Source organism: Mustela erminea, chromosome 12 (assembly GCF_009829155.1).
Source record: "Mustela erminea isolate mMusErm1 chromosome 12, mMusErm1.Pri, whole genome shotgun sequence".
In the NCBI taxonomy this organism is placed as follows: domain Eukaryota; kingdom Metazoa; phylum Chordata; class Mammalia; order Carnivora; family Mustelidae; genus Mustela; species Mustela erminea.
Genome location: NC_045625.1, coordinates 20,776,356 through 20,801,842, shown reverse-complemented (window position 1 = coordinate 20,801,842; position 25,487 = coordinate 20,776,356). Strand labels below are relative to the sequence as shown.

At 39.9% G+C, this 25,487-nt stretch overlaps 1 protein-coding gene across 1 annotated transcript in view; it reads left to right on the top strand.

Moving 5' to 3' along the window:
- The first annotated feature begins 308 nt into the window (after positions 1 to 308).
- HSDL2 (hydroxysteroid dehydrogenase like 2) overlaps positions 309 to 25,487 on the top strand; it is a 60,643-nt gene continuing 35,464 nt past the window's right edge. Inside the window, exons 1-6 of the mRNA XM_032307788.1 lie at positions 309 to 587; positions 9,901 to 10,064; positions 11,429 to 11,527; positions 16,248 to 16,362; positions 22,268 to 22,371; positions 23,057 to 23,155. Coding sequence (XP_032163679.1) covers positions 571 to 587; positions 9,901 to 10,064; positions 11,429 to 11,527; positions 16,248 to 16,362; positions 22,268 to 22,371; positions 23,057 to 23,155 — 598 coding nt within the window. The 5' untranslated portion in view covers positions 309 to 570. The remainder of the gene's footprint in view (positions 588 to 9,900; positions 10,065 to 11,428; positions 11,528 to 16,247; positions 16,363 to 22,267; positions 22,372 to 23,056; positions 23,156 to 25,487) is intronic.

Here is a 25,487-nt window from a genome sequence, read left to right as displayed (position 1 = left end):
CATCCAGGTTCGGGCCGCGGAGGGGGGAGAAGAAGGAGAGCCAAAATACTTGCAGGTCAGGGCCTGCTGAGAAGCCTCACTCTAGCCCTGGAGACCCCAGTGCTCGACTCAAACGACCGCCCTGCCAGCCGAATAACGAAGCGCTGCGACGAAGGAGCCTTCACGCGGCGGAGGAAAGCATACATACGCAGGGGCTGACGCGCCCTGACGCGGGACGCCGGCGGGAGACCGATTGTCACCGCAGGGGGCCGCGAGAGGGGTGGGGCGGGATTGCCTCTTTCCCAGCGCCTGCGCAGAGAGCTGGTTTCCCGGGGCCAGGCGGGGGAAGGTGGGAACTAGCGCCGAGCGCCGGGAGGCCCACTGCGTGCGCAGGCGCACTCAGGGATCTGCCACTACCTCCAACGCCCGTTACCCCCACAGGCCTCCCGGGCGGGGTGGGAGGGGGCGGGGCGAGGCGAGGTTGGGGGGGCAGCGCCCTCTCCGGACGGGGCTCATTAAAGGGGGAAGCCCCGCCTCTCGCTGTACGCTCGCTGCAGCTGCTGTGGACTCCACGTCTGACTTAAGGAAATTATGTTACCCAACACGGGGTAAGGGCATGGGGGCGTTGCGGGGTGGGGAGGGGAGAGGTGGAAGCCGCGGCCAGGCGGAGTGCGCGCCTAGCTGGGGCCGGAGCGGGTGGCTCGCGGGTCGCGGCCCCTGCGGTGGGAGAAGGCTCTGGAGTGCGGCTCCACGCTGGGCACGCAGTGTTGCTGGAACCCGCCGTGATGCCTGAAAGTAACTCGGAGTTGTGCACCTCTGGGGGGACAGCCACGTGCAAGTCTCTCCCACAAGGAAAGGATCCAGAGTGGGTTACCCCGCCGCTCGCGGGGCAGGCCCTGCCTCGGACTTTCGCGTGTTTTGCAAGTTCTAGGTGAAAGGTCACTGTACCGCTCAGGGTTCTTCACTTTTTCCGAACGCTCAGTTCCGAAGTAATGAAATGATAATGGGGTGTTTTTAAAAGGGATTTTCAAATTAGTAAAAAATTAAATTAATCTTAAATATGGGTATCTTTTCACGGAGGCGGTTCACTTAAGATTTTTTCTTTTCTTAAAGATTTTATTTATTTATTTATTTATTTGACAGAGAGAAATCACAAGTAGGTGGAGAGGCAGGCAGAGAGAGGGAAGCAGGCTCCCTGCCGAGCAGAGAGCCCGATGTGGGACTCGATCCCAGGACCCTGAGACCCTGACCCGAGCCGAAGGCAGCAGTCCAACCCACTGAGCCACCCAGGCGCCCCTACTTAAGATTTTTTAAAATACTGGATAAAATACACATAGCACCATCTACCATCTTTTTTTTTTTTAATTATTTAAGATTATTTATTTATTTGACAGCGATCACACGTAGGCAGAGAGGCAGGCAGAGGGACAGAGGGAAGCAGCTCACCGCCGAGCTTAGAGCCGGATGCGGGGCTGGGGGGCTGGATGCGGGGCTGGATCCCAGGACCCTGAGATCAAGACCTGAGCCCAAGGCAGAGGCTTTAACCCCCTCAGCCATCCAGGTGCCCCACCATCTACCATCTTAAATCATTTTAAGTGTACAGTATATTCACATTGTCTGCAACCATTCTCCAGAAATCTTTCAACTTGGAAAAGAAACTGTACCCATTAAACAACTCGCCCACTCCTCCCTTTCCTTTAGCACCTATTCTACTTTCTGTTTTTATAAAGTGTAGAGGTCTTGAGTGGGGTGACTTGTTTATTTTATAACTTGCTTGAAACATACAGGCACATGGTCAAAAGACTTAAAAAGGCTCAAAAGGGTGTAAGGTAAAAAGTGAGTTTCCCCATCCTTAACATTCAGTTTCCCATTTATTCACTGGTATGTTTCCAGAGATAGGTTGTGCATTTTTAAACATTTGTACACCCCTGTAAACACAGAGACCACTTTTAAAAATAGTGGCACACTCCCTTTTTATTTTTACATAATGTGTCTTGGGACATATTTTTACGTACATTTTACATATGTATATGCACATCTTCTCTTTTATTGGTTACATGGTATTCTATTGATGAACCATAATTTGTCCAATCAGTCCCCAATCACTGAATACCAGATCATTTCTAGTTTTTCTTACTGCATAATTGCTGCAGTGATTAAACTTGTATCCACTGTTTGTATATAATTGTGTCTGTATGACAAATTCCTGGAGGCGAAGTTTGAAAAAGTGTATGCACTTTATATTTCAATGGCTAATATCCTCAGCGCTCCAGGGAGATTGCACACCCAAAAGATTGAATGAGATTTCCTAATCCCACACGTTGGCAAACAACAAAATGTTTGATACTAAAAACCTAATTGAAAAAGATGGCACCTCATTACAGTTAAATTTTTCATCATTAGTGAGGGAGGGGATCTTTCTATATGTTTAAAGTAATAGTCCACATCAAGGAGCAATTTTGACTCCTATGGGACATTTGGCAATATCTTGGGACACTTTTGGTTGTCATAATTATGTGTGCGTGGGAGTATGTGCATCTTTAGAGTTCAAGAATATTGGTAAATGTTCTGCAATGCACGGTATAATCCCTTACAGATAAATAATTATCCTTTCCAGGGCGCCTGTGTGGCTCAGTGGGTTAAAGCCTCTATCTTGGGTCATGATCTTGGGGTGCTGGGATAGAGCCCGGCATCAGGCTCTCTGCTCAGCAGGGAGCCTGCTTCCCTTCCTCTCTCTCTGCCTGCCCCTCTGCCTACTTGTGATCTCTGTCTGTCAAATAAATAAATAAAATCTTAAAAAAAAGAATTATCCTTTCCAAAATGTCTATAGTGCAGATTGAGAAATTCTGGTTTAAAGCCATCTGTGTATCTTTTTCTTTGCCTGGCTTACACAACTAGGTTTTGATTGATTTCTTAGAGTTCCATTTGAAAAAAAATTGTTGTATGTCATATGTGTTACAAATATTTTCAGATTCTTTTTTATTTTGTCTTAATTTTGTACTGTTTATCATGCAGAAACATGTTTTGATTGAGTCATAGTTAGTCTTTTAAGGCTTTTGTGGTTTTGTGACAAACCTATAGGGCCTTCTAAAGGTAGGATTTTCTTTTGAATTGATAAGTATTCTTCTGGATTTTTATTATTTTTTATTACTTTTATTTTGTTTTTACTCAGATTTTTCATTCACCTGAGGTGATATTCTATTTTGCTTACTATTTTGACAAAGGAAGTGAGTTAGGAAGCCCTCTTCGTTTTGGTTCTGATGGCTGGCTGTACAATTGCACCAATACTGTTGACTGACTAGTTAATCTTTCTTTCTGTTAGAAATTCCACCTGTCGTATAACTAAAGTCTTGTATGATAGGGATCTGTTTCTGGATTTTCTATTTTATTACTTTTGTCTGTCTATTCAGGCACCAGTACCAAAGTAATTAATTGCTCTAGCTTTAGAAAATGTTTAAATATCTGGGAAGGCTAGTTTCTGCCTCATTTGGAATTTTTTTCAGAATTTTCCTGGATATTTTTGGATGTTTCTTTTTCCAAATGAACTTGAGTACCTTATATATAGAAGTTTGGGAAATTGTAGTGTAGATGAACTACGTTAACAAGTTTTAGCCATCCACCAATGGTACTGACAAATTGGGACTTTTGCTTGCTTGCCTGCCTCTTATGGCTCTAAAGTTTTTGAGCTGGAAGGGGGTTTCTTAATAGGACAGCCCAGGGCTTCAGGTTAAGAGGAGAAACTGTCTTTGCCTTTCTTTTTGCCAGTGCCTGAAACTCTTTGTGAGGAAAGAAATGTCCTTTATCCTACTGGGAATCAGTCCAACTGTACCAAAGGCAAAGGGATGAGGCTTTTAAAGCAATAGTTGAGACATGTCTTGGATTTCTTTTTTTAAATTGTTAAAAATTATTTATATGTTTTATTTTTTTTTAAAGATTTTATTTTTTGTTTGTCAGAGAGAGAGAGTGCGCCCTCGCACAAGCAGGGGTGGGGGACAGCAGGCCAAGGGAGAAGCAAGCTTCTCCTGAGCAAGGAGCCGGATATAGAGCTTGATCCCAGAACCCTGGGACCATGACCCAAGCCAAAGGCAGATGCCTAACGGATGAGCCACCCTGGCATCCCAAGATTTATTTACGTATTTTAGAGAGAGAGTATGTGCACATAAGTGGGAAGAAGGGCAAATAGAGAGGGAAAGAGAATCCTCCAGTAGACTCCCTGCAGAGTCTGGAGCCCTCAATCTCACAACCCTGAGATCATGACTTAGGTCATGACCTGAGCTGAAATCAAGAGTTGGACGCTTAACCAATTGAACCACCTAGGTACCCCAAGATCTGGGATTTCTGTTTGTCACATTTAATGTAGAAATTTTGACGTGTAAATAACTTAAAATGTCTAAAGTTCTTTTTTTTTTTTTAAAGAATCCATTTATTTATTTGACAGAGAGAGATCACAAGTAGGCAGAGAGACAGACAGAGAGAGAGAGAGAGGAGGAAGCAGGCTCCCCGCTGAGCAGAGAGCCTGATGCGGGACTCGATCCTAGGACCCTGAGATCATGACCCGAGCCGAAGGCAGCAGCTTAACCCACTGAGCCACCCAGGCGCCCCTAAAATGTCTAAAGAAAGTAAAATTTTATTACTCCCTCCAACAATACAAGGACCTAGAAAAGTTAAACTCTAATCACTGTTTTTAACATACGTTATTATATTTTAATTCTTTGTGCAAATATTATTTATTATTACTTATGGTATTACTCATTATTATTGTAAATACATTTGTAGATTTCTGTACTTAATTTACCAGGATTTTTAAAATTTGTTTCTATTTTTTGTTTGTTTCTTTTATTTTAGTATTTTTGGTTTTTATGTCTTCTTGCCCTTCAGACCTCCCATCTAGGAACATTTCTTCTTTTAATAAATAAGAAATGAGAAGGAAAAAAAATCTTTGTTGAAGTGAAAGAAACAATGCTGTCATTATTTGCAATTGATATGATTATATAGAAAACCGAAATAATGTGTAACTAAAGTCTTAGATTTAATAATTTTCAGTATACAAAAGTTTGTTCTTTTTTTTTTGCCTTAAAGATTTTGTTTATTTACTTGACAGAGTGAGAGAACACAAGCAGGGGGAGTAGCAGAGGGAGGGAGAGGGAGAGGGAGAACCCGTCACCCCATGTGGGTCCAATTGTAGGACCCTGGGATCATGACCCTAGCCTAGCTGAAGGCAGACGTCTATCTCACTGAGCCACCCAGGCATCCGAGATAAGCTGATTCTAAAATAATATGTGGAAAAGCAAAGGTCCAAGCATAACTCTTGAGGAAGAACAAATTGAAAATACTTGCCTTATCAGTTAGTAAGACTGATAAAGCTATTAACACTTAAGACAGTGCAATCCATGTGGACCAATGGAATAGAAGAAAGGCCTAGAAGCAGCTGTATTTATGGAGACTCATCTTGACAAAGCTAGAATTGAAGGTCTGTAGAAAAGATGGGCTTTTTAGACTGGGACATTTGGTTGTCCTTACTGGAAAAAAATGTAATTCGATCCATCCCTCAATTCATATATATATAAGTTAATTCTAGGTAAATTAAAGACTAAAATTTAAAAGATAAACCGTAAAATTTTTGAGAGACAAATTAATACAGTTGTGGTTAGGGAAGGATTTTTTTTTTAACCCAAAAGCATTGGCTGTAAAAGAAGATTCATAATTCTATATGAAAATAAAGAATTTCTGCCCATCAAAAGATATTATAGGAGCTCCTGTGTGACTCAGTCGGTTCAGCATCTGACTTTGGCTCAGGTCATGATCTTGGGATCATGAGATGGAGCTCCCTGTCAGCTCCCTGCTCACCTGGGATCTGCTTCTACCTCTTCCTCTGCCCCTGCCCCAACTCATGCTTTCTCTCTCTCTCTCAAATAAATAAGTAAAATCTTAAAAAAAAAAAAAATTATAAATGTAGTGAAAAAGCAAGCCACAAGTAAGAAGCTATTTTAAGTATATATGGTTTATAGATACCATATATTTATTATTTATATTTAAATATGTAAATATATGAATATGTATTTACATACAGGAATACCTTTAAATTTATTTATTAGAGAGAGAGAGAGAGAGAGAGCATGAGCAGGGGGAGGGGCAGAGGGAGAAGCAGACTCCCCACTGAGCGGGGAGCCTGATGTGGGGGTGACCTGAGCTGAAGGCAGCCACTTTACCGACTGAGCCACCCAGGCATCCCCATACATGAATACTTTTTTGGTGAAGTTTATTGTAAGTAACCTCTATACCCAGCATGGAGCTTGAATTTATGACCCTAAGATTAAGAGTATCATGCTCTTCTGACAGAGCCAGCCAGGTGCTCCAATATATGAATACTTACGTAGATTATATGTTTGACCTATAATGGTATCCTATAATCCATCAGTTTCACCAATAAGAATATATGCCTTAGAGAAACTGTTGCCCATGTGACTGGAAAAAGTGAACAAGAATTTTTTTTCTAAGGTTTTACTTATTTATTTGAGAGAGAGAGAGAGATCACAAGCAGGGGGAGGGGTAAAGGGAGAAGCAGACTCCCCACTGAGCAGGAAGCCCGATTTGGCACTCAATCCCAGGACCCTGGGATCATGACCCGAGACAAAGGCAGAGGCTTAACTAGCTAAGCCAACTAGGCAACCAGAACCAAAATATTTTTAGCAACATTTTTCATAATAGAAAAAAGAAGGTTCCTGAGAGAACAAGAGAGAAACCAATTTCCACAATACTTTTTATGAGTGAAATTCAAAATAGTACAGTTTTGGACAATACAATGAGAAGAATGAAATTTTTTTGCGGTGGTCGGGGGGAGAGAGAGGGTTTATGAGTTTCCTAGGTCTGCTGTAACAAAATAACCACAAATTGAGTGGCTGTAAATCAATTAATTCTCTCACAGTACCAGAGGCTAAATATCTAAAGTCAAGGTATCCCTTGGGCCATTCTCCCTCTGGTATTGTGGGTAGAATTCTTCCTTGCCTCTTCCACGGTGTGAGAGCTTCTGGTGACAGTCAGCAACCCTTGGTATTCTTGGCTTGCCCAGTCACTCTAGTCTCTGCCTCTTTCATCACATGGTGTTCTTGTATATGGGTCTTCATGTAGTCTTCCCTCCGCATTTCAAATCATACTGGATTAAGGGCCCACCTGACTCTAATATAACCTCATTTTACCTAACATCTGCAATAATCCTGTTTCCAAACAAGGTCACGTTCTGAGGTACTAGAGGTTAGGACTTCAACATATCCTTTTGGTAGATAGAATTCAATACACAACAGGGATGTAATGTCTGACTTCACGGGGGTTCAAAATTAGTGTTCCCAGGGTGCTTGGGTGGCTTGGTCGGTTGAGCATCTGACTTCAGCTCAGGTCATGATCCCAGGGTCCTGGGATTGAGCCCCGTGTCAGGCTTTTTGCTCAGCGGAGAGCCTGCTTCTCCCTCTCCCTCTGCTACTACTCTGCTTACTTGTACTCTCTCTCTGTTAATGAATGAATGAATGAATAAATAAATAAATAAATAAAAATCTTTTTTTAAAAAAATGGTGTTTCCTCTCATCGAATTGATCATAAATGTTCATCTGTAAACAATTTTTAGCTTTAGGGCTATACTGTTTAGGAGGCCCTTGGCTTAGCCATAGATGTGTTGATACTAGGAAGAGTAAAAAAATGGGAATGAGTAGTCATATGTAAACGAGTTGTTACTTTCTGGGGTGGGAGAATAGAATGAGAGGAATAGACAGGTGGCTTCTGGAGTGTTGGTAATACTGTTTTCCTTCCCTCTTCTCTGTTCTCCATCTTTCCTACCAAAATGTTTATTTCTTGTTTTAAAACCCTTCCCCATGTTTACCTCTGACCTTTCTGGAATGTAAATCCTATAGATCTTGGCAGAGCCTTACGCTCTTTTTTGTTAACAAGCCTGTTTATGTGGTTACTGTACCCTTTTCTCTTTGCTGTTGTCATTTTCACTATATTCCCTTTAATCCTTCTCCTTAGACAAGTTTTTTTTTTTTTTTTTTAAATGCCCAGCAGGCAGCCCAGCGAATGGGGCTTGAACTCACAATCCTGAGGTCAAGACCGGAGCTCAAATCAGAAGTCAGCTGCTTAACTGACTAAGCCACCCAGGCACCCCACCACTATCAATTTTAAAACCTTTGCATCATCTTCAGAAGAGACCCCATATTTCTCAGCTATCAACTCCCATCCCTGCACCCCCAGTCCTAGGCAAGCACTATCCTTGTGTCTCAATAGATTAGCCTGTACTGAACATTTTATTTAAATGCAATCATACAATGTGTGGTCCTTTGTAACTGGCTTCTTTGACTTAGCGTAATGTTTTCCAGGTTCATTCATGTAACATGGATCAGTACTTTCTTCCTATTTATTGTTGAATATATTCCACTGTATGGGTATACAGCAATTTATTTATCCTCTCATCAGTTGATAGACATTTACATTTTTTCCAATCTGGCTATTACGAGCAATGATGAGCATCTGTTATACATTTATTTGCTTTTAGATAATTTAAGTGGTATGTGTTCATTGTATAAAACTTGAAAAAGCCTGAAGACCATAAAGAATGTGATAAAATTTATTCATAATTGCATCACTCAAAAATAAGCTTTGTTAACACTTTTTCTGTGGGGGAAAAATTATTTCCCCCACTTTTTCTGTGGTAAAATGTGTGTATAGTTTATTAATTCCCTATTTCTTTTTTTTTTTTTTTTAAAGATTTTATTTATTTATTTGACAGAGAGAAATCACACGTAGATGGAGAGGCAGGCAGAGAGAGAGAGAGAGGGAAGCAGGCTCCCTGCTGAGCAGAGAGCCCAATGCGGGACTCGATCCCAGGACCCTGAGATCATGACCTGAGCCGAAGGCAGCGGCCCAACCCACTGAGCCACCCAGGCGCCCTAATTCCCTATTTCTTGTTAAGGTTTCCTTTTTGTCTGGGGGTGCCTGGGTGGTCAGTTGGTTATCAGTTGCCTTCAGCTCAGGCCATGATCCCAGGGTCATGGGATCGAGCCTCCTATCAGGCTCCCTGCTAAGCAGGGGAAGTCTGCTTCTCCCCCTCCCCCTGCTCATAGCCTTTCTCTCCCCTCACTCACTCTCTTGTCTTTCAAATAAATGAATAATATCTTTTAAATTTTTTTTTTTAATTTATCAGAGAGAGAGAGGGGGAGAGAGCGAGCACAGGCAGACAGAATGGCAGGCAGAGGCAGAGGGAGAAGCAGGCTCCCCGCCGAGCAAGGAGCCCGATGTGGGACTCAATCCCAGGACGCTGGGATCATGACCTGAGCGGAAGGCAGCTGCTTAACCAACTGAGCCACCCAGGTGTCCCTGAATAACATCTTTTAAAAGGGGTGTTATATGTAACTAATGAATCCTTGAACACTACATCAAAAAGTAAAAAATCAAAATTAAAAAAAAAAAAAGATTTTCCTTTTATCAGGCCAGATATTGTTTGCCCTATCACAAGGCTGGCCAACTGCAGTTGTAATAATTTTTAAATCGTTATGCAGTGGCAGTATCACAGAGCTGTTAGCTTTCAGGGAGGGAGGGAGGAAGGAAAGCTTAGAGAAAGTTTTCTTGTTTTTTAAGATTTTTTTTATTTATTTGAGAGAAAGAGAGAGGCCAAGGCGGGGGCGGTGCAGAGCAGAAGGAGAGGGAGAAGCAGACCACCTGCTGAGCGAGGTGCCCATTCGGGGCTTGATCCCTGGACCCCAGGATCATGACTTGAGCCAAAGGCAGATGCCTAACCGACTGAGCCACCCAGGTGCCCCTGCAGAAAGTTTTAGGGGAGGAAGCATAAATATTGTGAAAATATGCAGAAGTTCCTGATACTAACAAGTAAGTAAAACACTGAGGTTTCTTATAAGGTCATTATTTGTTCTGTTGTAGGAGGCTAGCAGGATGTACAGTTTTTATCACAGGTGCAAGTCGTGGCATTGGCAAAGCTATTGCATTGAAAGCAGCAAAGGATGGAGCAAACATTGTCATTGCTGCGAAGACCACCCATACAAACCCCAAACTTCCAGGCACAATCTTTACTGCTGCTGAAGAGAGTGAGTGAATGGGACGATGCCATTTCTTGAAATGTTCTAACTGTGGTTTCAGTAGGGAAATTTGCTGGAGAGTTTATAGCTATTTGAAAGCTACTCTAAATAATTTTATCTGGTTATAGAAATATTTTGTCACCGGGGGCAAGGAGGAGGAATTCTGTCTTTCCCAGCACTTTTGTATGATATGAGAGACTCCCTTTAAAAATCATGTCTCTTAAGAGCAGTGGTTCTTGGATCTGTGCAGAGAATAGGGGAGTGGAAATGAGAGGTGGTTGGTGGAAAAAGTTCTCCATGTTTTTTATTCTCTGTGCTATTTGAAACTCATTATCTTAATACTTTAAGTTCACAAGTAATTATCAAGTGCTTCTAGTCAAGGCATTGCGCTGGGCACGATATCAGGAGGGAGGGCTTAAAATTCAACTTTGGTGGCTATTGCTAGTTTTGTTAGTCATGTTAATAGCATTGTGGTTATGTTAGGGGAGCACATATCAGGTATTTATGAATGAGACGATGCCCGAGATTTGTTTTAAAATATACTCCAGCTGAAAACAGGATCGGGAGTAAAAAAATTAAACAACTGGCAGAGAATTAACAGTCATTGAAGATAGGTGATAAGATTCATGGTAGTTAAATATACCGTTCTTTATAATTTTGTCTTTTTCTTGAATTTTTTCATAATAAAGGTTTTTAAAATTACCTTCCTTTTTTCTTTTTTTCTCTTTTCCTTTCTTTCTTTTTTTAAAAAAAGATTTTATTTATTTATTTGACAGAGAGATCACAAGTAGGCAGAGAGGCAGTCAGAGAGAGAGAGGAGGAAGCAAGCTCCCTGTGGAGCAGAGAGCCTGATGCGGGGCTCGATCCCAGGTCCTCGGGATCATGACCTGAGCCGAAGGCAGAGGCTTAACCCACTGAGCCACCCAGGCGCCCCTTTTTTTCTTTTTAATAGAGTTTTTTAAATTACTTTTTTTTTTAAGATTTATTTATTTATTTTAGAGAGCACACACATGTGCTCAAGAGTGGTGGCATGGAGAGAATCGTCAAGCAGACTCCCTGATGAGTACAGAGGCCAAGCAGAGCTTAGTCCCATGACCCATGAGATCATGACCCAAGCTGAAACCAAGAGCTGGATGCTCAACCAACTGAGCCACCCAGGCACGCCCCCACTTTTTGTTTTTTAATATAGTTGGTCTCTCTAGTCGGAGGCTGGATATGGGTTTGTCTGTCCTACAGTAGGGTGGCGTCACTAGCAGTTATAAGAACAGTTATTTATATTGATTTTCTGAAAATGGGGTACTTCTTTTGGTTCACAGCAGAATGAAAAGGTTAGTATTTGAATGTCTCAGTGCTTTTTTGTTTGTCCTTTGTAGTTGAAGCAGCTGGAGGAAAGGCCTTGCCATGTGCTGTTGATGTGAGAGATGAAGAGCAGATCAGTGATGCGGTGAAGAAAGCAGTGGAGCGATTTGGAGGTAGTACCTTAATTCTGAAATAATTATTGACTGTTATAACCTAAATTTAAAATTTTTTTTTAACTTTCCTAAGTCTTCGGAGTATAACCAGATATGAGTATTCACTTATGTAGAAATGCAGCTTAAAACCATGTGATGACTTTTGTATTGTTAAAAGTTATTTTGAATAAACATCCACCATTTATTCTCAAGTTAGGCCCTTGACAGTAACATACATCTAACCAACTAGTTTCCCAGATCGCATCCTCTTGCCTCTCCTCAATTAATGTGGTCATCAATTTGATGACTTTTGATATTTATTGGATTAAGTATAGATAACTTACTGCCATTTAAGATGTTTCACATTCTGATCTCAAAAGACTTTTTTTGGTTCCATCTTTTTTCTATGCCTGTATGTAAATACTTGATTCTTCCTCAAATAGTTTACTTCCATATCCTTGCCTTGAGGTTTTTGCCTCTTAACTTTTTCTCTTTCCCATCCTGAGACTTCTCCAGTGCCTACCTGTCCATTTCCATTCCTACCTGAAATGCTCCCTTCTCTGTCTGTGAAATCCCACCTTTCTGTGGTTATATCTTATCTCCTTCATGAAGCCAATTTCCTCACCATGCCAACTAGTCAGAAGTGTATTTTTCTTTTTCTGAATTCCTAAAATATTCCTTTGATCCTTACCTTGCACTACTTTATTTTTTTTTTAAGATTTTTTTTTTTTAAACTTGACACAGAGAGAGGGAACACCAGCAGAAGGAGTGGGAGAGGGAGAAGCAGGCTTCCCACATAGCAGGGAGGCCAGGCCGATATGGGTCTCGATCTGAGGAGCCTGGAATCATGACCTGAGCCGAAGGCAGACACTTAACAACTGAGCCACCCTGGTCCCCCTCCTTTATTTTTTTAAAAGATTTATTTTAATTTAGAAAGAGAGAGAGAGAGCTGGGGTGCGGGGAATAGAGGGAGAGGGAGAGAATATCAAGTACACTCCCCACCAGGCATGGAGCCTGACACCGAGTTCAGTCTCACAACCCCGAGATCATGACCTGAGCCTAAATCAAGAGTGGGACACCTAACCAGCTGAGCCCCTCAGGCGCCTCTGTTGTACTGCTTTAGATCTTAGTATTTTTTTCCCTCATTTAGTTCATAAACTTCTAGAAGGCAGGTGTTGGGGGTGAGCTAAAGCTTTGATGGTATTATACCAAGAGGCACCTGGCCAAGTCCAAATCCTGCCCAAACTGTTACCACTCTTCCCTGCTCCCCCTATAATATTCCAGAGACTGTATGTATGTGTGAAAGATATTGACCAATGGGAAAAAATATCTTATTGTCAGCATGATTTGTGTTTATAACCTTCACCGCAGAGTACTACGTTATAAAGGGCCGGAGCACAGAATTTAGTTTTCAGTTAAGAGGATATGTTTTCCATACCTTCGAGGGGAAACAAAATATCTCCCAGTATGTTTTAATACTTTGTTTTAAGATTTTTATTTATTAGAGAGGGAGAGAGAAAGTGTGTGCTCGCATGGGCGCATAGAGGAGGGGCAGAGGAAGAGGGAGAGAAACCGAAGCCGACTCCGCGCTGAGTGCACAGACCAACCCAGTCTCAGTCTCACAACCCTGATACCAAACTGAGCCAAAACCGACAGTCGGATGCTCAGAGGACATCACCACCCAGGCCCCGCCCCTATTTTGCTACTTATTATTGAGAAGGTCATCTGAAACACACTTTCTTTTTGATAAATTTATAGATTTGCAGTGGAGTTACCTCTGCTCTGAAGTCTTGTCTAAGATTTTCTTTCCTCCTCCTTAGTATTCACTTTGATGTATTTAAAAATGTTTGCTTTCCTTTTACCCATCAGTTTCTGCTTTCCTGGCATAACAATGCACAATGAAGAGGGAATTCTGTTCAGCCACTCAGCTGCCACTCTCATATAACTATTAAGGATGCCACATTTACAAGAAATGATTCATAAGATGCTCCTCCCCGCCCCCGTACTCTTTTTCCATGAAGATGCGAAGCCTTGATTTTTTTGTTTGTTTGGTTTTAGTTGCATACTGTGGTTGCTACCGTTGTGACCTTCTGTTTGGGGATTCTCTGGGGCTTTGAATTCTGCCTTTTAGGAAGACTTTATTTTTTCCCGATATTTCTCTCTGCTGGAGAATTGTCTTTAACAAAATCCTGAACAGTTGATAATGCTTTCAAACCTGTGCCTACAGGGTGCTCCCTGTCACCCTGCCTTCCCTCACCTTCAAAGTTTTCCAGGCCTTGAGTAAATTATGCTTTTTTTTTTTAATGATTTTTATTTATTTATTTGACAGAGATTACAAGTAGGCAGAGAGGCAGTCAGAGAGAGGAGGAAGCAGGCTCCCCGCTGAGCAGAGAGCCTGATGTGGGGCTTGATCCCAGGACCCTGGGACCATGACCTGAGCCGAAGGCAGAGGCTTTAACCCACTGAGCCACCCAGGCGCCACAAATTATGCTCTTTTATAAACCATAGAATCATTCTTTTCTGCAACCTTTCTTTTCCCCCTGAAGCATGCATATATATATATACACACACACACACACACACACACATATATATGTGTATATATATAATTTTTTTTTGCTTGTGCATTACTTTTCACTATTGTTCCCTGGTCCATTTTAATTTGGGCCATCTGAGTGTAGAAATTCTGACCTACCTCTTTATTAGAACTATTTTTTCCTTTATCACTGGCAAGTCAAAAATAGTTTACCATGTCAGTATATCCCCATTTCTCATCTACTTTCTTTGCTTTTGAGCCCAGATGTTTGCTCTGCTAACATCTTTGTCACTTATTACCACATAGTGAGAGAGATGAAGTCAATAAAGTCTGAATTTGCTTAAGGAATCTATTGATTGGGTCAACCCTTACTAGCTTCATCTCTCTGAAGAGGGTAATTCTACACAGGGTGGTGTATATACCCATCAGGTCAGCCTTTCACTCAGACCTCTCCTCAATTCGCTTTGCTCCCACCTGGCTTCCTTAGTGAGAATCATCTTTCTTGCCTCCCAGGCCCTAGCAGAGTGCCTTTGTACTGTAGCCACTCACTGATTATCTTTCAGTGGCAGGCCGAGCAGCTCATAGCTTTGTGGATTGACAAGTGTGTCCTGATTTAAATATGCTCTTCATATGGGGCGCCTGGGTGGCTCAGTGAGTTAAAGCCTCTGCCTTCGGCTCAGGTCATGATCCCAGGGTCCTGAGATGGAGCCCCACGTCAGGCTCTCTGCCTCATGGGGAGCCTGCTTCTTCCTCTCTCTCTGCCTGCCTCTCTGCCTACTTGTGATCTCTGTCTGTCAAATAAATAAATAAAATCTTTTAAAAAAATGTTCTTTTCATTGATCATTGCTATTTGTGAAGATAACCATCATTATGTTCAATCTAGGAGGTTGCTAGTCACAGAATCTAGAACTTGCCTCAGATGTGTGGATGACTTGCTTGAGTTGAGATTTGTTATAATGGAGTTATAAGATGCAATGTTGTTGAGTCCAAAGTTAGTCCTAAGGACACATTTTAAGAAAACATTACCAGGGCGCCTGGGTGGCTCAGTCGTTAAGTGTCTGCCTTCAGCTCAGGTCATGGTCCCAAGGTCCAGGGATTGAGTCCTCTATAGGGCTCCCTGCTCAGCAGGAGACCTGCTTCTCCCTCTACCACTCCCCCTGCTTGTGTTCCCTCTCTCGCTATGTCTCTCTCTGTCAAATAAATAAAATCTTTTAAATAAATAAATAAATAAATAAAACCTTAAAAAAGAAAAAAGAAAAAACATTAGCAACACAGAGTTTATACAGAAGAATATGGAAATTGAGGAATGACTATGTGATCAAGATTTTATAATACCATGTATGAAAAAAGGGTGCTTAGGACTAAAATACATTATCCACATATTGTGAGAGAGGGGCTTGGTAAGGAGGACAACAGAAATGTTTATTGCAACAGTCTAAGCCCACAATAGAAGTTGTGATATTTCTATTTAACTGAATATTAAGTGCCCTTTAAAAAGAAGTGTGAATCATGGAGAAACAGAGAAGTGTTTTAAGATACTTTCATATTTTACTATTTTCATTTAACATTATTGAACTAAACTTGTAACTAAAACTTGTAATTAAACTTCTAAGCAAGATTATGTTACATAATGAGGGACCGACAGAATATGCATAAATAATCATTATTCTAGATTAATTTTGTGTATGAATTACTAAAACAAACTTGATATACTTTGATGATTTGCCTAGAATTGAAAATTCACTCTAGGTGTTTTCTCTTTTCCTAGTTCCCAAGACCAGGAAGGACCTCTTTTATTAAAGTAAGGGAGACTAGTGAGCTTGGATTTGGGGAGGGCCTTGGAAGGATGCTAGAGAGAAGGGAAAACTTTAGGAAGTTAACCTAAAGTTCTTGGAGATAAGGAGAGAAGACCAGGAGATAAGAGAACAAATTAGGAATAGAAGCTACAAACCACTGAGGACTAAGCCTCTTTGTGGTTTCAGGTGGAGCTCTGGAGATTGGCTTTCTCCATTGTGCCAATGAAAATAATTTGGGTGTTTCGCCACAGCTATCAAATCTTGCTTGCATTGGTATATTGTCAGTCATATTATCTAAAAGAAGTATTTGTGAACCAACTTAGTGTTCAACTATATAGAATGAATGTTTTAATTTTTTTTGTTATAAAGTTAAAATTCCATTAATGGGAAGTTGGTTATTTGAAAACAGGAATTGATGTTTTGGTGAACAATGCCAGTGCTATTAGTTTGACCAGCACATTGGAAACACCTACAAAGAGAGTGGATTTGATGATGAATGTCAACACCAGAGGCACCTTTCTGACGTAAGTTACAGTGGTTGGGGAGAATCTTGCAATGTGTTTTCAGAGAACTTGTTGTGAACAGACTTGAACCAGATTAGCAATACAGTTTAAAACCTAGTCACTTGTTTTAAAGGCTTTAAAGTGCTCCAAGTCAGTAAATGGTATTTTAAATAGTTTTATTCAGAGCTCCTTTCTCTGTGAATCTAATAAAGTCTGAAGTATAGCTCAAACGTTTTCAAACATTTGCATGAATGCTTGCCAACTCTTCCGAGTATTCAAATCAGCAGTAGTCTTTGCTTTCTCTGAAAAACACTGGTTATAGTTATGTAAATCATAGGAAGCTCATTATGAACCACATTTTTTCTATTTTTATTAAGTTTTTAATTTTAATTCCAGTATAGTTAACATGATTGTTATATTAGTTTAATTGTCTATGAATCACATTTTTAAAAAAGATTTTATTTATTTATTTGACAGAGAGAGAGAGAGAGAGATCACAAGTAGGCAGATTGGCAGGCGGGGGGGGGGGGGGGGAAGCAGGCTCCCTGCCAAGCAGAGAGCCTGATGTGGGACTCGATCCCAGGACACTGAGATCATGACCTGAGCTGAAGGCAGAGGCTTAACCCACTGAACCACCCAGGTGCCCCTATGAATCACATTTTAATATAACAGAGGGTAAAGGCTATCTTAGGGAATATCAGGGTGAATACAGGATACAGAATGAAACCAGATGTAGTTGTGATCTGTTCTGAATCGGTCAGACAATCCACTCTTGTTTGCCCACTTTTTATCTCTTTTGACTCTCAGGTTCTATCATTTTTTCATGTGGACGTAAGGAAAGATCAGCATAGAACTTGTTTGTCCGCGCATGTATCTTACATGTACCTGCCGTACAGTTATACATAAAATGGGTTAGGACTGATTAAGACCTTGGGCTTTGGAGTTAGATTCCTTTAAGTATGTGCTATCTCATGACTTTTTTTTCAAGAAACTTAACTTCTTGCAGATTCTTTTTCCTCATTTGTGAAATGGGGACAATGAAGTATGTCACAGGATTGGTTGTGAGGTTTAAATGTAAAATTTGTTGTTAATCTGGGACTTTCCTCTTAGAGATATATTTTGTTGGGTCTGCAAAACTGGGCCCTGACAGAGTAAAACAATTTGTTTTTATTAGCACCTTTATTAGCTCAGTATTTTATTAGCTGTGCATATGAAAAAGATCAGATTTACACAAAATTCCAGATTTCTAGCTTTTCTTGAAGCATTGGAAAATCTGGCCACAGCATCCCCACATAGCAACAGTTAGGCACATAGCAGAGTGGCTGAGTGTGGACTGGCTCATTAGAGACATTAGCTTTAGCCTTTTGTTACATTGCAGTGTGACTCCTAGATACCTGAAACTGAGGACAGGCTAAAAAGTTGCCATTTTTATCTCGTTTGCTTGCCCTGCTGTTTTTCTTAAAGAGGGAGGTAAAATATTTCTCATACCCATGTGTCTTGTCTGAAGTGGGAAGATGAGACATACGCCAAGAGTGCCATATGTTCAAGTAAAATGAGTGAGAGCTTACTTCTTTGTAGACGTGGGGCATATTTCTATAAATTCAGTATGTAAAGTCTATCTCTATTGAATGGAAATCACTGTGAATCCAACCATAGTAAGAACTATGGCAAACATACAGAAAAGATTGTGGTGAAAGACTTATATAGAAAAAGGACTAACACTTCAATAGGATTTGTGTTTATTTTCAAATAAAACCAGCCGCGCTGCTCTGTGATGCAGTCGTGTGTTACATGAAAAATTATCTGGGCCTCAAAACCTTTTACAGATGGTAACTTCGTGAAAGAATTTTGATTAAATACAAACATTTATTTAAACAAGCATTTAAAAATATAAACCTAAGCAGGAATACTGTTGCTCAGCATGTTGAATTAAGGCTTAAAAGGACATGATTTGTGAGAAATTAAATCATTCATGACGGTTTCGATTGTAGATGATGAAGCCACGGATATAAACATTCTACTGATCAAGTTTTATTTACCTAAGGTATCAGGAAAATTTTGACATGATTTAAAAAAAAAAAACTTTTAGACTGGTCCCATGACACGAGCATGGAAATGACTTGTTAAGCACTGAGAGACATCTTAGGAAGTTTAATATAGATTTGTCAAAATCGTAGTAACCATAATTGTAGACAGTGCTGTTGTGATGCTCAGTGTTAACTTTAAGCTGTCATGAATGGTCAGTGTTAGCTTTAAACTTTAAACACTAATGTAGAAATGGTTCACGGAGATGCAGAAAATAATTTTGGTCATTGTATTGTTCATTGGGAATTGCTCTTGCTTTAAAAAGTTAAAAATGGACTGTGTTACAAATTTAAGAACTAAACACACTTCCATGGTTTGAACCACAGTTAACTGCTTTACTAATGTGTACTAGAAACGTGATCCTCTGGTATGTAACAAGGTTATGTGGCTGTGTTGTATTGTTGAAGAGATTTTGTTTGTTTGTTTGTTTTTAAGATTTTATTTATTTGAGAGAGTGAGTGAGTGTGTGTGTATGTGTGTATGAGAGAGAGATAGAGGGAGAGAGAGAGCATGAGCGGGGGAGAGGGAGAAGCGGACTCCCCACTGATCAGGGAGCCTGAAGTGGGGCCTGAGCTGAAGGCAGACATTTAAGCGAGTAACCCATCCAGGTGCCCCAAGATTTTGGTTTTAATTTAAAAGAAATCAGCTGTTTTTTGCCACCCCTGAGAGAATTCTCAACTCAATTTCCATACAAAGATTGGATCAAAGACTTAGCTTTATCAGTCAACATTATGACTAACTAAACACAAATGTCTGATTCTCATTGCTCATTCCTTGTGAAATTACGTCTTTGGAAAACCCATTTGGCAAGGACAGCCTGGCCCCTTTCCTATACCAGGATCATTCTCCAAAAATGGCTTAAACTGCATTCCTGCAGTTACAGATTTGAAGGTTCAGTTCAAAACAAAGCAAAAAAACCCCTGATTTTCAAACTGAGAAAATGAATTACTTTGTTCAGGTACATTTCTCAATGAATACTACGTGTATAGTTGGAGAACTACTGATGGAACATATGAGCCATAGGGCACTAATGTACTCAAAACTAAATATGAGTACATTGGAATAGCAGATCTACAAATGTCTCAGGAAGAGATACTCTAAAATAAGAAGCCTTTTTTAAAGCAAAGATTCTATTCATTGTTAAAAGTTCCTGCATTTAGGGACAGCTGTTACTTTATCTTGGGGACAGTGCTGTTGCGATGCTCAGTGTTAACTTTAAGCTGTCATGAATGGTCAGTGTTGGCTTTTATTTTTAAAAGTAGGTTCCATGCTGAATGTGGGACTTCATCTCACGACCCTGAGATCAAGAGTCGCATGCTCTCTGACCGAGCCAGCTAGGTGCCCCTGGAACAGCTATTTTTTAAATAATACTAAATATTTTTCCCAGTTAAAGGGTATTGCAATGCCAAATGAAAAGACCTGATGTTGCTCTTTGGATCAGGGACAAGGTGTCAGGCTTTTGGTCCTCTGTGAAAGTTACAAGTTATGAAAGTGAAAATTGATAATGAAACATTTCCATTTTAATTTTTATTTTGTTTTTTATTTAGTGACACTCATTTATTCATGGAAGGAAAGCGTAGATTATTTTCTCAGGCAAGCCTGGGAGAGAGTGGGGGCAAGGACCAAAGAGCTGACCTGTTTGGAGGTTTCAGCGAGGATCTAGAGCTCTTTCCTGATCCCTGGCACCCAGAGCCCTGTGGCAGAGATGAGATAGAAGGCAAACCCTTAATTTGCATTTTTAAGTTTTAAATATATAATCTCCAGTGTTATAGGTGTTTGTATCGTGTTAAATGCTTATAGAAATTGAATAATAAAGTTCAGGTGCATTTCTGAACAGTTAATTTTTTCCCCCTACACCCAGCTCACTTTATTCATTTACTTAAATGCCTATTGAGCTTGTGAGCCTAATTAAGTAAAATAATTCATGGAAGGGTAATAAGTACAGTGCCTAGCATGCAGTAAGTTTTCAGTAAGCTTAACTATTTTATTAAGCTTTAGTTATTAGTATCTAAGTGTGGTGCTAATTGTCTTTAATACATAAGATTGAGCATGTTGCTCGTAAAAATGCAACTGATTTAGGATTAGTAATGCTAAGGTCCAGTCAGGCAAAGTGCAGATGGAAAGGTTTTGTCTAAAAGATCAAAGGAGAAGCTCATGTTTATAATGTAATTGAAATGAGCTCTTTCCTTGGATGTAAAATGTGGTCATGATCTTATTGCCTGGAATAGATTTGGTTTTTCCTGTGGAGATTTTAGCTTCATTGGTTTAATGAATATCAGCTGTAATAGTGTTTTCCCTTCCCCAGCTCACTCCCATGAAAGTGAAGCACTTTTGGAAAGGAAAAACAATATGTATAAAACCTTTTAGTGATATTGATTGTATTTGGTTTCTAGACCTGAAAAGACATTGCAAATGGTAATAAGTATGTTGTACATTAGTTAATTAAAAAAAACACAAGAATCAAATAGTTCAAAGTCCTAGAAATTACTGAATGTGAAATAAAACTAAAAGCTATATAATTTTAAGCTACACAATGTTACAGCTTAATAACACAGTGTAGCTTAATCATTAATAAATTAAAAATGTTGAACCTAAGTTTAAAAAAAATAAATTACCTACCATTTTGAATAGTTTTTAAAAAAATATAAAAACTAAATATTCATCTCAAAGGTATACTGCATTGCATATTGGTGCAAACTAAATTTGGGAATGTATTGGGAGTTGTGTTACTAAATTACAGTTCCATCTTAGAAGGAATACCACAGGGCGCCTGGGTGGCTCAGTGGGTTAGGCCACTGCCTTCGGCTCAGGTCATGATCTCAGGGTCCTGGGATCGAGTCCCGCATCGGGCTCTCTACTCGGCGGGGAGCCTGCTTCCCTCTCTCTCTGCCTGCCTCTCTGTCTGCTTGTGATCTCTCTCTGTCAAATGAATGAATAAAATCTTTTTAAAAAAAAAAAGAAGGAATACCACATCTACTAAGATGAAATAAATCAGTATACATTATACGAATAATAGCAGTTGTTTATTTCATGTTTAACATATGTACTGTTCTAAGTATTTAATATTTATCATCTCATTTTAATCCCTTGGTCAGTCCTAGATGGTAGCAGATATTACCAACACTTAAACAAATGGGAAAACTGAGAATTAGAATATATTTTGCCTGAGATCACTTGATGAAGGGGAAGAAGAAATATTTGAACCCCACTCTGTCTGACCCGAGCACCATGTTCTTTACCATAGTACTGCCCGTACTGGCTGGCAAGGACATTAACTTGCTGAAAACCATGTACGCGTCACGCGCGCGCGTGTGTGTGTGTTGGTGGGAGGAGAATTGAAAGGATGTAGTTGAGGACAGCTTCAGTTGGAGTTAAGGCAAGGTGCCAAGGATTTTATTATTTTCACCAAGCAGATAATTTTTTAGGCTATCAAGTAAAGTTTCAAAAAAGTGAAAATTACTGCTTTTCCTACCTTCATTTTAGGAAAGTAAACGCAAACAAACAAAAGCAGCCTACAGATTGCTGACTAGGTTTAGTTGCTCTGTAGAAGTACTTTAAAATACAATCTTAGGGATGCCTGGGTGGCTCAGTTGGTTAAGCATCCAACTCTTGATTTTGGCTCAGGTCATGATCTCAGGCTTGGGAGACTGAGCGCCTGCATCAGGCTCCCTGCTCAGCCGGGAGTCTGCTTGAAATTCTTTCTCTCCCTCTCCCTCTGCCCCTCTGCTCTTGTGCATGTTCTCTCAAATAAATGAAATCTTTAAAAATAAATATAATAATTTTGAGAAGTGGGGAGGTTGTTAGAAATCTATTAACTTGATGTGTTTTCTTTTGCTTTCAGATCTAAAGCTTGTATTCCTTACTTGAAAAAGAGTAAAATTGCTCATATCCTCAATCTCAGCCCACCGCTGAACCTAAATCCCATGTGGTTCAAACAGCACTGTGGTAGGTGGTAGGTTGAGAGGCTGGTTTGTTTGGTTAATTTGTTTTGCATTAAATCAGTGTTTCTATGATGTAATCACAATTTTTACATAGCATTCAACATTAACTTTTCTATGTAGAATCAAAAGTACTTTCAAAACTAGATTCTTAAACTTTTACCTGTAATTTAAACCACTGAAGTATAATTTACATTCAATAAAATGCAGAGATCTCAATGGTTCCGTTTAAAGAGTTTTGACAAATGTATACACCTGTATAACCAATACCCAAATCCAGATACAGATTTCCATCGTTCCAGAAAGCTCCCTCACATCTCAGTGGGTGTGTTTTATCATATATAACTTATTCTTCAATAAAGTTGGTTGGAAACTATGAAGTACTTTTCCTTTCACAGCAAACAAATAATTTGAGGTGAGTATGCATTAAATTACAAGATTTATATAGAGGTGCCTCCTTTAAAATAGTTACATCAGATACTTCTTCTTTGTACATATAATTCACTAAAATTTAGACAGGTAATTAGAAAGCCACAGGGCAAAGCTGAAATAAGTTCTGTTTTAATTGACTAGGTTAAACAAATCTGCAACTTTTTGTTCTTGTTTTACTAGCAGTGTAGCCATAGAAAGTGGTTATTTATACTCACAGAGTTGTTTCTTAATTAAGCGCTTTTCTTTGTGGTTTTTTTCAGCTTATACCATTGCTAAGTATGGTATGTCTATGTGTGTGCTTGGAATGGCAGAAGAATTTAAGGGTGAAATTGCAGTGAATGCATTATGGCCGAAAACAGGTATGTATTTAAAAAAAAAAAATCCAGATCGGAGTCTCATTTATTGTCCTTGACACTTTGAGATACATCTTGGGTAGGTAGATTGAGGTGGGAAACAAACTTTTTTTTCTTTTTTCTTTTTTGAGAGAAAGGGAGAGTTAGCACGCTAGAGGCATGAGTGTCGGGTAGGGGCGGTTGCGGGGCAGAGGGAGAGGGAGAGAGAGAGAATTGGGGCTTGATCTCATGACCCTGAGATCATGACTTGACCCCAAATCAAGAATCGTACACTCAACCAGCTGCACCACCCAGGCACTCCTGAACTCTGTTTTTAAAACTTAGAGGTTGGGGGAGGGCGAAATATGGAAGTAATTGAATTCTGAAGGGCTTATACAAGCTCGGGAAGATTGGGGAAAGGAAAGTATTCTAGTAAGTCTCATGTTGGGGCAGCCACAATACTAGATGGTAGTTTTTAAAAAAATTATATTTTCCCTTTGGTGCTAGGGTATAGAAGTGCTTCTGGATTTTAAAGTTATAAACAACTACCTGCCTTTTTTATTTTTTGTTTTAATTCCAGTATAGTTAACATTCATTGCTATGTTAATTTCAAGTGTACAATACAGTGACTAAATAATTCTCTGCGTTACTCAGTGCTCATCAGGATAAGTGTACACTTAATGCCTCTCACCTATGCCTCCAACCACTTCCCCTTTAGTAACTGTTAGTTTCTTCTCTATATTTAAGAGTCTGCTTCTTGGGTGCCTGGTTGGCTCAGTCTGTTAAGCATCTGCCTTTGTCTTGGGTCGTGATATCTGGGTCCTGGGATGGAAATCAGCAGGGAGTCTGCTTCTGCCTCCCCCTCTTCCTGTCCCTCTGCCACTACTCCTGCTTGTGCTCTCACTCATTCTCTGTCAAATAAGAGTCTGTTTCTTGGTTCGTCTCTTTTTTTTCTTCTGTTCATTTGTTTTGTTTCTTAAATTCCACATATGAGTGAGATCATATGCTGTTTGTCTTTCTCTGACTTTATTTTGCTTAGCATTATACTCTCCAGCTCTATCCATGTGTCTCAAATACTTTCTCCGCAGTTGGTTTATTCAAATCAGGATATAAAAAAGTTTCACACATTATATTTGTGTGATATGTTTTTCACTTATAGTCATTAACACTTTTAATTTTTTTTTCCTTGCCGCTGATTTCTTGAAAAACCAGGTCATTTATAGAGTTTCCAACATTCTGGATGTTTCTCCCCATTGTGTCTTTTAACATGTTTCTTTATTGTCTAAAGGACCTTTATATTGTTTATTTCTATTGTTCTTTCTGGAATTATTTTGTTTATTCCTTTATTGCTCGACAAATACCTGTTGGACAGTTATTATGTGAAGACATTGTGCAGGGCACTGTGGATACTTCTTTAGCCTTTTCAGCTAATGGATGATGAGGTTGCTAAGAGTTGGTCATGAAAACACATTTAATCCAGCATTTTTGCAAAGTATTATAGCTCTGGGGTACTCTTGAACTGAATTGTTAGAGACAACAACGTAAAACTAACCCAGAGTTCTAGCTTAGGGACATTTGAGGGTTATCTTATCTTTGATCGCCTCTGTCTGCTGGGTGAAGGGATTTTACCACTTCCAGCAGAAGTGAAAGGGCCAAGGACCCGAAGGTATTGATGCCAGGGGAGGGGGGAGGAGGGGGGGTGTGGGGGGGGACAGGGACGCTGTGGGTGAGAATGTATGGAACATGGGGGCATATTGTTAATGTAACTTTCAGGAGAATTTAGCCGTTGCAGCCACCTTTGTAGTTACTATTTTTCTTCTAAGGGCTCCAGGGATCAGTTTTTTAAAATTCCTTTCGAATGCTATTTGACCGAGATTCCTTTCTTCCCCGGCCCACTGTGGGATCTGAACCATGTTTTACTGCTTCTTCATTTTCCATTATGTTTCTGAAGCAGACACAGTTCCTTTAAGATTTTCTAGAGAATGATATTCTTTGCAGTGGGGCAAAAGGTGAAAGTGAAAAAGTGCTTCTGTAGTGCTTTTCAAACGGCATGTCAAGATTCATTGGTGAGTCATGAAATCAATTTTGTGGATTGTGAAATTGAGTTAGAAGGTAGCAGTCAGAATTTTGTTGTTTTATTTCTAGTGGAATAAGGTAGAAAATATTAGGGGGGCATAGCAGATTGTCAATATTGTTTCATATATAAAGGAATAGATTTGTATTTGTGAGTGTGTGTATAGGTAGGTATTATGTATTCTTAGTCATGTCAATAAAAAGTGTTACTGATTATGGATCACAGTTAAAAACTTTAAAAGCTCACAGTTTACTGTGTCTTCTCTTCTTCAGCTTTCTTTCCTTC